The 15,381-nt window shown below is 39.4% G+C and overlaps 1 protein-coding gene across 1 annotated transcript in view; it reads left to right on the plus strand.

Moving 5' to 3' along the window:
• Positions 1–204: 204 nt before the first annotated feature.
• Positions 205–15,381, plus strand: part of LOC141766883 (phosphatidylinositol phosphatase PTPRQ) — a 52,054-nt gene continuing 36,877 nt past the window's right edge. Inside the window, exon 1 of the mRNA XM_074634057.1 lies at positions 205–555. Within this exon, the coding sequence (XP_074490158.1) occupies positions 493–555 (63 nt within the window). The 5' untranslated portion in view covers positions 205–492. The remainder of the gene's footprint in view (positions 556–15,381) is intronic.

The raw sequence follows: 15,381 nt of genomic DNA on the forward strand, positions 1-15,381 counted from the left end.
GTGCAGTAAGCGGCATCACTTTGTTTGGAACTAGTAAAACTAGGTCAGTAACTTTGGAGAAGTTTTCCAAAAAGCATTTATCTTGGCAGTTCGTCTTTGTGTGTGCATTCCTCCACCCTGCTCGGCCAAGTTATGGCAAGAATGCAGGGTGACTCTTTCTCATGTCTGCTTCAGCCCTTTTCCTCACAGTCCACAGCTCGTTGGGGAGGCTGTTGGAGCTGTGTGAAACACTGTGATACTGGAGCAGAGAGGAGGCTGAACTGAAGTGATGATGATAAAGAGGAGTGGCACACTTCACTGAAACTTCCCGGAGTGACGCGCACTGGTTCCTCCTCCCTGTTAACAGCGAGGAGAAGAGAAGAGAAAGTTTCCTCCTCTGACTTTTAATTCTCCTCATGTGTAGCAGCAGCGATAGTTTGACGAGAGAGTTTTCAAACGGGGAAAGAAAGTTTGGACATGAAAACACTCAGCTGGTAGAAAAGAGTTTCCATCATGAAGCCACTGCTGTCTGTCTCTCTGTGGACTCTCCTGCTCTCCAGCGCGCTTCTCCTCGAGGTAAGAAAAGCTTTCATTCATTTACCTTTTGACGCAGAGTTGAACCAGGTGTTTGGTTCATCACAACGGGGCGCTTTGTTTGCATGATGAAGGTCAGTTTTGTGCGTAAATGCACCTGTTGCGCTCAGGTATAGCTGCTGCACTGTGAGGTCTCTCCAGTCAGGAGTTGGTGCAACACAAACTCAAACTTACACTGTGAAGAATTTCCCAGTAAAATAACAGTAAAGAACTGGCAGTAGGGTTGCCTTTATGTTACTGTAAAATTAACATTATTATACTCTCGCTGAAATTTACAGTTTGAACTGTTTTTTTTTTTTAAATTAATTTCACAGTATTTTACAGTTAATTTGCTGTTTAAAGATACATTATATAGCTGTTTTCACCTTTCTTTTACATTATCTTACTGATTTGTTTTAATGCACTATTTAGGTTGTATTTTTTACATACATTCTTTTTTCAATATTATAATTATTGTTTTTTTGTTCATTTTAAAACAACAGAACAGACATTCACAAACGTCCCCAATAATAACATTCTCGGTACAAAGAAACTTAATAAACCTAATATTCATATAAAATAAGCCAGTATAGATACAGGAAAAACATATTATATACAAAAAATACATATATAAGTAAAAATAATATACACAAGTAAAAGAAATAAAATGTAAAACACTAAAATAAAATAAAATCTATTTATATATACATATATATACTGTTTAGATATATACATATATTTCTACAAACATTTTAATAAACATTATTTGTTGCCTAGATGAATACACTTAGCAGGTTACAGACATAGGAATAGTCACACTAAATACAGTTAAAGGCACTTGTTAGGATATAATAGACTTGTTGACACTTTTCCCAAAATGTCTGTCTGGCTACAAGCACAGAATGTAAACCAGAACAACATGTGAGTGGAGAACAGAGCTAATTCACTGATTTTACAATCACGTACAATGTACAAGCCTCACATGTGCAGATCAGGTCCCAGAATTAAAACAATACTGCATGAAACTGTTACTGATGATACTTTAGACAGTTGATCAGCAGTAAAGTGCTGTTTTTTAAGAATGCATTATAGTTCAGTTAAAAAACGGCCTATGAGCGTAATTTAACAGGTTTTCTTTTTTATTAACAGTAAAGCACTGTTTTTAGCAATAACAGGTTAATACTGTTGAAATCCTGCTGTAAATTAACAGCAAATTGTTTACAGTGTATGAGAAAAGTTTGAGCTTTTTATACATAAACTTTTTCTCAAACTTGTGAGAAAAAGTTTCTGCATAAAAAATATAAACAGTTGCAAAACAATTTCACCCACAGAGGGTTTGATGGCAGATGATAATGTCATGGCTCACTATAAGAAGAATAATGCTCCTTTGAGGGTTTTTAATTGGATTCAAATTTATGTCAGCAAGTAATTAATACGCCGACCTTCAAGTTGGAGAGGTTTAACAATGGTTGGGCTGTTTATTGGAAGACGTGGAGAGCATATATGAGTATTGGGTTGTATTGATAACTAATGACAAGTTATAAAAGTAATTTTTAATAATCGGAGGTGTTCCTTATGAGGCCTGGTGCTGGCTGATTCCGGGCTTTCACACCACAAACGATGAAGCACATTATCTTGCTGAAGTGCATTGCATCAGGAGGTCCTTCTTAGGGATGCTGTGATCACTTTTACACATTTAAACCCTGTAGGTCTCACACACAGGACAGAGTTTTATATTGACAAAGAAGCTGTTTGTAATGTGTATCGTCACATCGCAGCCAATACGTGATTCACTAAATAAAAATCAGCATTGGCACCGATTTGGGCTGAAACTAACGATTATTTTCATTTTATCGATTAATCTGTTGATTATTTTCTCGATAATTGATTAGTTGTTTGGTCTATAAAATGTTAGAAAACGGTGAAAAATGTTGATCAGTGTTTCCCAAAGTCCAAGATGACGACCTCAAATGTCTTGTTTTGTCCACAACTCAAAGATATTCAGTTAACTCCTCATAGAGGAGTAAAGAAACCAGGAAATATTCACATTTAAGAAGCTAGAATCAGAGAATCTTTACTTTTTTTCTTGAAGAATTACTAAATAAATAATATTTTATTTAATAGTTGATTAATTGTTGCAGCTCTAGCACCGATATCGATGTGGGGAATCAGATAAATAGTTTAGATAGATTGTCTAGTGGATTTCCAATATGGAGACTTCCACGCTAGAAAAAAAGACCTAAATACTCTTTGCTGTACTCATTGACTCTCTAAAGCAGAAGTGGTGTTACAGGTTTTTAACGCATAACCTCTGTAAGTGAGGAGCTTTGGGTGGATATTTATGTCAAATGTTAAATATGTGACTTGCACACCAGAGACCGCGCTTCAAGTAACTTCTCCTACCAACAGACAACGATGGCTTATTTCTTTAACAATAACTATAATATATGCCACACCTAAACCAGAACTTCACCAGAGGCACCAGATTAGACAGCAAAGGTGCTGACAAACAAACTATTTTCCCTTTTTTTGGTATGAAAACTTGTACTTGGTTAATGTTTTAATGTCTTCACATCATGCAAAGAAGCTTAATCATTTATAAACAGATAATATTCAACTTCCTGTCAGCAGATTTGGGGCTCAAAGTTGAATTCTGTTGAACTGTAAGTGTAAAAATGGTTGAAAATCCAAGATGTCGAATGTGTGAATGTGTGTTTTTAATCGGCCCATACCTTTTAAGTGTGATCCTGTATTGGTTTGTTCTGTCGGAGTAAAATGAAACTACAAAATACACATGTAATAGTTGTACAATATGATCCCATTTGAAGGATTGAAATAGTTATTATTTATTTAGCATGAAAGTTTATTCTTGGCCTTGGAAATATATTAGTTTTACAAACTGGGAAGTTGAAAGCTCCAGAAAAAGGAAAGTAAGAGTTGCCGAGTCAAGATCTTTTTGTCTTATCGGTTCTTCACTGTAATTCACTCTCATGGTGAAACACTGAGCTGGCGTGATAACTCGGTTGGTTTCAATGAGGAAGTAAAGGTGCAACTGCTCGCTGACTTAATCAACATCTATGAATAGTACACACAGTGACCAGAGACGAACACAGGTCAGACAGTACACATGCAAATGTGAACCTGCTGCCACCACAGTTGTTTTTAATACTGTAAAGAGAGAGACAGGTTTACAGACTGATGATGGTTCATAACTGCGTGCCTCAGTAAAGAGAATTGTCATTGTGTTGCACAGTTATGACATCACATTTTCAGGGATTGTTAATAAATGTTGTAAGAAAAATAATCCAGTGTTTCACTTTAAATAATAGATCATTGAGCCTAAAGTTGTGGTCAGAAGTAATTCAGTTAAATGTGACAAATGCGAGATTGGGAGCATTTCTATTGCTCTCAACATGGCGACGGCTGGCTCCGCTATATCTTTACATAGCAAATAGTTGTTTGCTGCTATATTAATGCTCTGGATATCAAATAGAAAACCTTTAAGAGACATCACAGTCAGGACTTTCTCGTTTTGAAACAAAACCTGCTGCTCTTTCAGCATCTTGTCTTTTGATGAAATTGGAGATTGGAGGCCTGATCGTCTCCTTTGCAGCTTTTAGACACTTAAAAACAGCCCTCCAGCATATTATATAAGTGTGGCCTTAAGTTCCTAGTGAAAGGGACAAAAACATATTGTGATTGTTTTCTTATTCTTTTCTTTTCCTTAAAGCTTCAGTAAGCAGAATGTTTTTGGCATCTCTGGGCAAAAATTCCACAATAACCTTTCAGCATATTGTAATTTAAGTGTTTTGAGAGAAAACAAGACTTCTGCACCTCCTCATGACTGTTTTCAGGATTTAAAAAATCGAACCCGTGACGGGAGACTTTGACCAATCACAGGTCATTTCAGAGAGAGAGCGTTCCTATTGAGCATTCCTATTGGCTGGGCTCCGGCTGTTGGATGGTGCTTTGTATTTTTGCAACTGATCTCAACATGTCTGTCTCAACTTTCTCATTTTACAGCTAAACAGTACACTAAAAGATGTTTCTGAAAACATTTGAGGTGAGAAAATGGGCATTACAGTAACAGAACATTGATTCATATTTGATCAGCGCTGCCTAGTTTGATTGACAGCTGCTCAGAGACGGCAGGCTCCAGCTCGGCTCTGATTGGTTGTTTTCCTCCGGTCTGTGAAATCTTTCAGATGCCATTAGGAGCACCGGAGGACACAGAGGCACATGATTTTTTTCAGATTACCTGTCTGATGCATTGCTGTCAGGATATAGTGACCTCCAATCTCGCCTACTGCTGCTTTAATTTTTTTTCTCCTCCTTGTTGTTTTTTTCCGCTCATTTCTAGTCGCTTCTTGTCGCTCTTTTAATCTCCTCTCGCAGCGTTTGTGTGTTGACATCTCCTGTCCTCGCTGGTCTCATTTTAACACACTGTACTGGGTCCGGCGGTCTGTCAGCGGTCCCTTGCAGAACTTAGGAAGTGACTGTTGTGATGGGGCGTTACACCTTTGTGCCCCTCTTAGGTCATGGAAACTAGTCTGAGAGGATGAGTTGCAGATCATAACTTAATAATAAATGATACTGAATACCAGAGCAATGTCACCAGCATGTCTTTGCTTTCAAAAACAGTAAATGCTTTGGGTCATCATACAGATTATTCTCGGTCGTGTGAAATGCATCCGATGTTAAATTTAGTTTAGTCAGATAAAATTTTTTTTTAATTTTGAAAGAATCAAAAGCTTTGTTAGAAAAAGGGGAAATATTTTGCTTCCTTGAAAGGACATTTTTTCAATACTGAATACGTTAGTAACGTTAATAATTAAGTACACGTCACAGTCTGTATGTTTACTACCCGTTTAAAGTGAATATTTCTGGTAAGTTGTTCTGTTTTATTTAGTTGGTATCTTGGTTTTAATTTCAATTCCCCTTTAAAAAAGAATTTTCGATTTTTGACCTTATGTGTATATTTATGTCTACACCATGATGCTTGTCAGTAGTCTCTGTATCTCATAGGCCGACACTGTTCACCATCCCCATTCCTACACCTAAAGATGCTATGACAGGCTGGCTGAACATGGCAAGAACAATTACAGTTTACCTGCTTTCAAAGTTATATTTCAGTCTAATATATATCTGGTGAAAAGAATGATAATGTTGTAAAACATTGTTTGTTGTACAGTATTATTTCTATCACTCGTTCCACGCCCAGTTGATCATAGATCAATCTTATCCAGGACAGGAAGGTGCTTTGTACGATATCCAGAGCATTAGTATAGCAGCAAACAACTATTGTCTATTTAAAGATATAGAGGAGTAATGTCTACCTGAGCAGAGAATGAAGTCTCTCTCCCTCTGTGTGTGTTGTATCCGAGCTTCTCTGTGCTTTGTTGACAATGCCAGCCGGCCATTCATGCTTTTATTACAGCTAATAACGCCTTCCAGACCGACGGCGCCGTTGCAGAAGCGTAGCAACCCCCCTCCGGTTACCCCAGGTTAACACTTTTTGCTCTGTCAGCAGTGTTGTCGTTGTTTTTACCGTTAGCACCGTTAGCTGTGAGCTGCTGGCTCACCCGTTGCCATGTTGAGAGCCGTGCAGATGCAAAAGAAATTCTCCCAATCTCATATTTAGCAACTTAAATATAATTAATTCTGCCTTTTGTCACTCCAGCTGACCAACCAGATATAACACTACCGTGACTTTAAGATGCTGTACTGATTCTTTCATCTATACAATCCCTCACATCTTAAAAGTCTTCTTCATATGTTAAGTTCCCTTCACACCGACACAGTATTTGGGATTATTAGGCTTCTGCTCAGGTTGTAATCAGGTGGAGATATGGTGGAATAACATGAGGTCACCAAACTCCATTAACCAATTGGATCTCTGAAAAGGTATAATTAGGCTAAATACTATATTGACATTTGCATAAATTCAGAATAATAATTGTACGGAAGCAGCACATTTATTCATATTATGTTTAATTGATTTACTTTTATCACATATTCAATATTATTCCATATTCTATTACATTTGTCTATTCCCCCGCTGAGCCTAATGTCCCTATGGGGATCATTAAAGTTTGATATATAAGTGTTTCTTATTAAATTAATATATAACACGAAATTAAACAGATCTGATACATTAACATTGTAATGAATAATTCAGCTTTCAAATGTGATTCCTTTAATGATTCGGTCCTTTCTCTCAGGCACTTCCAGGCTATATAGACACAGCTCATCTGCTTCAAATAACACGTCCATTGCGTCTTCTTCTTGGATTGTTATGACATTTGTCTGGCCATCGTACGCTGGAAATCGGTTTGGAATGGAATTAAAAATAGGCCAAAAGATAAAGCGTGGTTTGTTAGGTGCAGTCTAGAGAGAGTGCGTGCAAAGTCACAGCTTGGCACATTAGTGACCCAGGAAAAGTACAACACTTTGCATGATTATGGAGCCTTTCTCTGTTCCATCTGCTGTATCTGCTTCTCTCTCTTTCTCTGTGGTCTGTGGCCTCCTGACAGCACTGATGAACACTGTCTTTTGCGCTAGATGCTATTCTAATGCCTTGCACTAAAATGGGGATGACGTGTGATGACTTAGTGACGTCAACGCAAGCATCCCTCTCCAAAATGTATTCTTCTCACTGTATCCAGATTAGAAAACTCGCCTCCCATTATTGATCTAAAGTGCATAAGTCACAAGTCAAGTCCTCCCTTTGTGGAATGCTGCACCCTCCGCCCACTCACAACCCCCTCCGACCGTATCAAGACAGTCCAGTTTCAAATTAACATCCCCAAACATGTTGCCGTCGACAAGGGTTGCGACTGGAAGCTCAGCGCATACAAGATGAATTACAAAGAGTCACAGTTCCCCAGTCCATGTAAATGAGACACAGGCTCAAAGGCCTTATTGTCAGCAGATAGCTATCATACTACCAGTGGCCTCTGAGCAAGTCACGGCCGGGCAAGGCTGCAAGTGGGGATGAAAAATTATTATTTTTCTCTTGTTTCACTCACTCTGTCATACTACCTTTTCAGATGGAGCGCTAGAGTTCTTCAAGTAAGATATTTAATGCCCCATTAGCACAAAATGAACATATGACAGGCAGCAGTGTTTCGGATGTATAGTAATGACCGCCTGACTTTTCATCTAGTGCCACCAGCAGGTTGACATTCTTCTTCTTTAGTGAAATTCGTTAACAACTATTGGACTTGATTGCCATGAAACAGGGCTGGCTCTAGCACTATGGAACACAATTTGGTTACAGGGGTGAAAAGTGTATTATTTTCTTTCTTTATTTATTTGTTCATTTGTTACAATGCAGAAAATGAGGAAGGGCGCCCACCGGCATTTTGTTTTTTTTAGAGGGCGTCCAGCGCCCCCCAGAAGGTGGCGCCCAAGGTGACTGCCTATATGGCCTATGTCTTAAACCGGCCCTGCCATGAAATTTGACACAGATATTCATGTTCCCCTCAGGATGAAATTGGACATGCTGTCCAGGGTCACATGGGGCAGCATGTCCCAGCAAACATTGTTCTTCAGAGTCTACATTTAAAAAGCGAAAGGACATGTATAGCCGTAGTTTCCTTGATGATTTAAAGGCAGTAATTACACCCATGAATACAGCACAATGAAGCCAGTCACTAGTAATACAAAACCTGCAGTATACTTCCTCCTTCCCTGCGGACAAACACACATCACACCCCACAAGGCACTTTAACTTTAACACATGTCAAACATCACACTGATCACACTTCTATGATCAGTGTGATGGCCCAGCCCTCAGTGTCCAGAATATGTGGGTGTGGGTACGTATGCATTCATGTAAATCTTCCTCCTACTGCATGGCCAGCAGCATTAGCAGGAAGCTCTGATGGCAAGTGCATTGTGCTCAGATGGGTATCGTAAGCCAGCAGCTCCGCACTCTGTACAGTGCTGGGAACAGTAAATACTACGTCACTCATTTCCATAGCCTCTGATGTGGCCCGCATTAGCAGCAGCAGCAGCAGGACTTTGGTGTGGGAGGCTGATACTGTACCTGGAGACAAACACACTCATAGCTAAAGCCGTCATGCGCCGGGAGTTTTTGGAGGCAGTGTGGATATTTTTAGACATGGCTTTCGCATTTTTTTATGATTCATGTTCCTATAGTATTCCACAGGAGGACGCTCATATTGAATTTCTCTTGTGGAGTTTTGTGCCACTTGTATTCTCACAGAAATTATATCAATCTCAAATGCTATATGATATATAGCAAATATATAATATACAGACACATAAAGGGATCGTCTGCATGTAGAAAAAATAATAAATCAACAGTAGATGTGGTCCATTACAGGAACCAATAATAAAATGGAATTAAAAGTTGATTTGTTTTCTTACTAACTTTGTTGCTAGTTATGTTGCTGCAGTCTATCAGTCCTGGCAGAAAACTAAACACACCAAAACAGAAAGACGTATTATTAATGGAAATAGGTGAGTATGGATTTAATAAAAAGACCTCTACAAGTATGTGAATTTAACATAAAACTCAAAGTTACAACTGACACTGTGGATAATGTGTCAGATCTTGAGTCTCCAGGTTTTCCCATAAAGTGGGTAATACTGTACTTTAATTGAATCTTTTATCTCCAGTAGTCAATGATTAATAATATAGTATAATAAACATTAAAAAACAAACAAACTCCAAGTTCATTATTAATCTGGGTCCAGGGTCCCGGTCCACGTGTCCTGGAAGATTCCTATGTCCCGCACAAATGGGAGAAATTCCGGGCCTCCGTTGGCTCCCCGCCGGGCCTAAGCATTTCATTCTGTGTCCTCCGGTGTCCTCCAGTGTCCTCCGGTGCTCCTAATGGCATCTGCAAGATTTCACAGACCGGAGGAAAACAACCAATCAGAGCCGAGCTGGAGTCTGCCGTCTCTGAGTAGCTGTCAATCACTCGTGAACTTCGATCAAACGGTCAAACAGGCTGCGCTGATCAAATATGAATTAATATTCTGTTACTGTAATGCCTATTTCTCGCCTCAAATGTTTTCAGAAACATCTTGTAGTGTACTGTTTAGCTGTAAAATGAGAAAGTTTGTGACCCGGCAGCCATGTTGAGATTAGTTGAGGAAATACCAAGCACCGCTCACCAGCCGGAGCACAGCCAATAGGAACGCTCTATAGGAACGCTCTCTCTGAAATGACCTGTAATTGGCCAAAGTCTCCCGTCATGGGCTAGATTAAAACCTGAAAACAGAGCCAAGAGGAGGTGCAGAAGTCTCTAAATCCGTATTTCACCTTGGGCACTAAAAGGGGGTTCTTTCCCATGTGACTGCATCATCGGCTGTCATGTGTCCTGTGTGTTACCCACACACAACAGGATATCCGAACGTAAATATTGAACATGTTTAATATTTGCGAATTGAAATCTGTGTGGCCAGGCTGGAGATTTATGGTACACTACAGAGGAAGGAACAGTGCAGTCTATCAAGTGATGTTTTGGCAACAGCAATGCTCTAAGAAGGCTTAAAGTGAACCTAGACCAGATTAAGTGAGACAAGCCTTGATTTATTAGCCAATGTCGTGTGGCTCTCGTCTTCCTTTTTTTGACCTTAATGAGCTGGAGGCATGAAGTACAACATAATGCTTTACTTAAAAGCCCTTCATGTTGTTCAAATATGTTATCAGGGGTCTGTGGGTGGGCTCAGGAAGTGACAGGAAGTTATGTTAGAACAGAAACAATGAGTACGTCGCTCACAATGAACTTTAAATAGAGAACAAGCTGCCAATTTATTAGAGGCCGGCAGGAGAAAGTGAGAATCGCGACTTTCCAAAAATCTCACCACGTATCACACTTGATGTTTGCATTGGGAGACGAACTTTTGCATTTTGAGGCGGAAAGCTGAACACACAGACAAAATTAATTTACTTTTATGAAATATTTTATGTACTCACACTGTGATCTCACTATGAATGTGACTGACTCGAATTATGTTAAACAAAAAGAGAAATATGCAATATGATTGATGAAATAGTATATAGGTCAAAATGTATAGTGGCCTTGCACACTCACTGCTGTAGCTCACCTGGTAGAGCATGTACAAAGGCTGAGTCCTTACTGCAGTGGCCTGGGGTTCGAATCTAACCTGCGGCCCTTTGCTGCATGTCATCCCCTCTCTCTTTCCCCCTTTCAATACTACTCTGTCACTATCAAATAAAGGCATAAAAGAAAAAAAAAATAACCTTCAGAACAAGGACATTCTGCGTGTCATGAGGACGCATTGTAGGCTTTTTGAATGCCGCTTTTTGCTTTTCATTCAACACCACACAACAAAACTACAGCAACGTCCGCAGTTAGCTTGAGGCAAAAAAACCACTTAGTTAGGTATAGGGAAACGTCATGGTTGGGCTAAAAATAAGTAGGTAAACTAAGTAAAATATGTATGGAAACAACGTAACATCAGTGCGGAAAACATGTCACAAACGTCACTAAGAAGCATGAAACAAACATCACTAACCTAACTTACACAACACAACTCTGGTCTCGAACACTGGCCTCCTGGTAAAAGTCGTGTTTTTGTTGGACCACATCCCCACCCGCCCATCATAAGCAGACTTTCTCGCTTTTTATTCTACATCACTACCTCTGAGGGTGGCGGATTTACCGGACGCTTTTACATTGCAGTCAGTACAAACTACATGGCGTACAAATGACACGCCAAAAGCAAGAAAATCGGTCTTATTGCACGCTTAATGCCCTGCGCATTATCGTGTCATTCATACGCCTTTTTGTGCCAACGGGCTGATTATTCGACAATCATGGGTGAAGAAAACAACGCTTGTGCCACACAGCCAGGCTACCTGATGAGGAAAAAAAACATAAATTCATGCTGTTATCTATAACAATGAAATCAAGTCGAGGGCAGGAGATGTTGACACATAAACACTGCAAGAGGAGAAAAGAATAATAAAAAAAAAAAAACTATAGTGAAGAGTCACTGGCACAGCTGGAAAAAAAGCTACTACAAAAGACCGGAAAAGGAAAGGAAAACTCAATGAAGGAAAGGAGAAGACAACATTATGTATTTCCTTGTACTTCTTTGTGAACCTTGTTTTGTGTTGCTAATCATAAACACACACACATACACACATATTTTGGTTTGAGTCAGATAACATGATTTTGCAGAAACTACAGCCGTAGAGGATTCCACTTTCTCCACTCAGCAAGTCAACAAGGGCACCACCAGCGACTCCTCCACCTTATGCAACTTTGCGTAATTCAAGGAGCAGAAATGAAGTATTGTGCATTTTTTCCCCCTCCTCTTTACGTTTTTGTTCCAAGTTATCAGATTATGAGGAGCTAAGGTTAAATAGGCCGATCCCTGAGCAAACAGCCTTTAAGGTGATTTCTTGATTGTTTCTGGGTCTGAGTGTTATTATGGAGGAAGGAACCGGGGCGTTATCAGCAGTGAAGGCAGACTGCTAGGAATGAAAGGGAATCAAAGAGTGGCAGGCCGGCTGCCTTTAGGGTTGATGTAATGTTTATATAGTGGTCAGTACAGCCATTTCCTCCTCCTCCCCATGCAGACAGGCCCAGTCAAAGGGCACAGATACAGTACACAGGGCATTAGGGTCATTGTCTGAATCCCAGCTATGTGTGTTTCACAATGAACATTAAGTATTGCTCCTCAAGTGAGAGTTAGAAGAAGTAACACTGGAGATCTTCTAAGACCTGTATATCATCAGACTTTGAGCTGTGTGTAGGCAGAACAATTATTTTTCTCCTTCTCTTTTAGTGACTTTCGTGTAAAGGATAATGTACAGCGAGCCGGTCATTGCTGTGAATTATTACACGGCTTTGTTGAATACTTGATTCTGATTGGTCAATCACAGCGTTATACGGTCTGTTATTCAATCTGTATATGGGTGCAGTTCTAATGTCAGACTCTGGCGGACCGTTTTTGTGTCAAATTATTGATTTCTTAAGTAAGTAGCCGTGTAATAAGTGGGATAATGTACAGCTAGCGGGTCATTGTTGTGAAATAAACCCCTTCAGGGCGCCGTGGTCCGCCGGCCCTGTCTGGGTTTATTTCACAACAATGACCGGCTCACTGTACATTATCCCTTACATAAACCCCGAAAGGGCTTTGCGGCACCCTAACGCAAAGCGAAAATCAATAATTTTACACAATAACGGTCCGCCAGAGTCCAACATCAGAACTGCGCCCATAGCAACGGTTTGTAAAGAAATAACAGACCGTAGAATGCCGTGATTGACCAATAAGAATTAAGTATTCAACAAAGCCGTGTAATAAATAATAATGAGCTGATACTACTAGTGATTTTACACACCATGTAACACCATAATGAATTGCCCAATAATCCATATGATCCTACAAGGTCCTGTGATAAGAGACAGACTAGAGCTGAGGGTTAAAGCAGGGAGGAGGATGTACAGATGGGTGGAGCCTAGTCCCAGTAGATGTATAAAGAATAACGACATACATTATTTGAACTTACGTATTTCCCAAATGGGACTTTGAGTTTGAGTTATTTCTGCTCTCTGAGTCAGTGCCAAGGCATAATGGCTTGAGACGTTGTTTTGTTTATTTAGTCAGGAGGAAAAAATAAGTGATACTTGGGAAGAGCGCCAAGGGAAATAAAGCGTTTGGGAATCGTAGCTCAGAGAAATCACATCCCCAGAGGTCAGCTTAACATGAATATCTGTATAAAAACATGAGAGTGTCATACTTGGCTTTCACATACTGGTATGTGACCTTTACCATATTCTTGTGGAGCTTGAGGAGGTTTAGTTTGTCAGACAGTTTTATATCTGGAGCCAGCAACAGCTGCTCCTAAGTTCAAACTTGGTCTAGTTGTAATGTGTTTACTAAGTTTATGTACCACTAAATTAAAATGTCTTTCACCGCACAAACTAGTTTTAAATAGAGCTTACTAAATATATACACATACCAAATACTAAATGTATCTGTTGTTGAGGTTTAGAGTTAATTTTTGACCTAGGAAACGGCGGTTGAGAAAACAATCTCACCACAATCCCCTATTGGTAGCTGTTCTGGAGACTTTGATCATATCACATGATCTTCATCAGCAGATGGAGTTTGCCCATCCATGTTGGTTTAAAATCTGAGGTTCAAAGGTAAAAAATATCTGATTTTGCGTGTAAGCTGGATACCAACAGAAAAACATTGTCTGATCCAACTTGAAACAGTGACTTATAATGTTTTAAAGCTAATTAGAGACAGTAGGCTCCACTTTTTGTCAGCACCATGATAATAACTTTAGTCAATTAATAATGCTGTTTTATATCTTAAAAAACATCTACTACGGTGGGAAAGTGTAAATGTGTCATTAAATAACCTGATTAGTGAGAAATTCTCACCCATTCTCACCAATTTCCACTCTCTCTGACAGGGCGTTAGTGTGAAGCTCAGCCACACTAACACCCTTCACAAACAGCAGAAGTAAAGTGCAGATATATACTTCCTCATACAAGCTGTTCCTCCTATTAATGTACAAAACCCACCTAGACAGGGTTTTTTCATACTACAGTACAGGATAGCTCGAAGTAATGGTTGGTCGTGTGTTGTATGTTTGACTTACTGACTAAAAAATAAAACACGCATGAATTATATTTCATATACATACTTGCACTGATGATGATGATGTATCTCAACACTATTCTGTTATAGTGACGTTCTCAGATACTCTGTTAACAGCCTTCACCAGATCCTCGAAGCGTACTGATCCCTTGAACTCCTCGTGCCCCGGTGTGTGGCACCGCTGTACTTCAGAAAGAAGAATAGAGTCCCAGAGGACTGGGAGGAAGGGAAGGGTCACCGTTGTGAATAGAAAAAGAAAAGTTAAGGAGAGGACGGCGGTCTCCAGGGACGGGTGGGTGAAAGGGGCAACGTTTGAAGCAGAATAGACCTTTTCTTTCTCGGTTTCCTGGTCTGATGATTTTAGACCTATTCTATTCTGTTTAATTCTATATAAGATTTTACATTCACATTTGCTTTTACTGTATTAGAATGACTATAAGTACAAAATGCATGTTGTACAAGATTTACAATGTAAGTATAATTCTTAATATAATAAAAAGTACGGTTTAGTTTATCAGGTACACCAAACTAAAACTAATCCAGTCTAACACAACAGCCTCGTAATAAATCCTGCCTTCATGATATTTGTAATTAGAGCTGAAGTGAATAATAGATTAGTCAAGGTTATTGTTTTTAATGTAACATTTTAAAGTACAACCTGATTAGATTGCTGTAAAGTCTATTCTGTCATTATCAGGAGTTAATGATTGACCCTGTCGGTTATCTTTGTGGTGGAGAGAATGATGCAGGTTTGAGCAATGATGCCATAAGTTTAATGTTTAGCTGTGTGGTAAATAGACTGAAAGGCAACATGTCAGCGAGCGACTCTGGACTGATTAGGTTTTGGCTAATAAGTAATGTGGTATCAGAGGTACGTGTTTCAGAGGATAACCACGGTAGAAAGACAGAGTTGTAGTTGTTTTGGAACATGAGAGGTGAGATATTCGGAGGAAGGAGGAAGAACAGCATTGTCAAGACACATTGATCGTTATCTGAAGCCATAGAATGATTACCGATGGTCGGGTATTACCAGGATCTACTTTCTTCTTTGTACTAACTAACACACAAATATGATCTTTTCATCATTTACAACAGGAATTTATCCCATAATACTGAGCTTATGTGTGTTTGTTTGCACCATTGAAAAGCAGCACAGCTTTTTTTCAGATCTATATGAACTACTACTAAACTACAAGTTTATTAGGGCTG

Source organism: Sebastes fasciatus, chromosome 4 (genome assembly GCF_043250625.1).
Source record: "Sebastes fasciatus isolate fSebFas1 chromosome 4, fSebFas1.pri, whole genome shotgun sequence".
NCBI classification, from domain to species: domain Eukaryota; kingdom Metazoa; phylum Chordata; class Actinopteri; order Perciformes; family Sebastidae; genus Sebastes; species Sebastes fasciatus.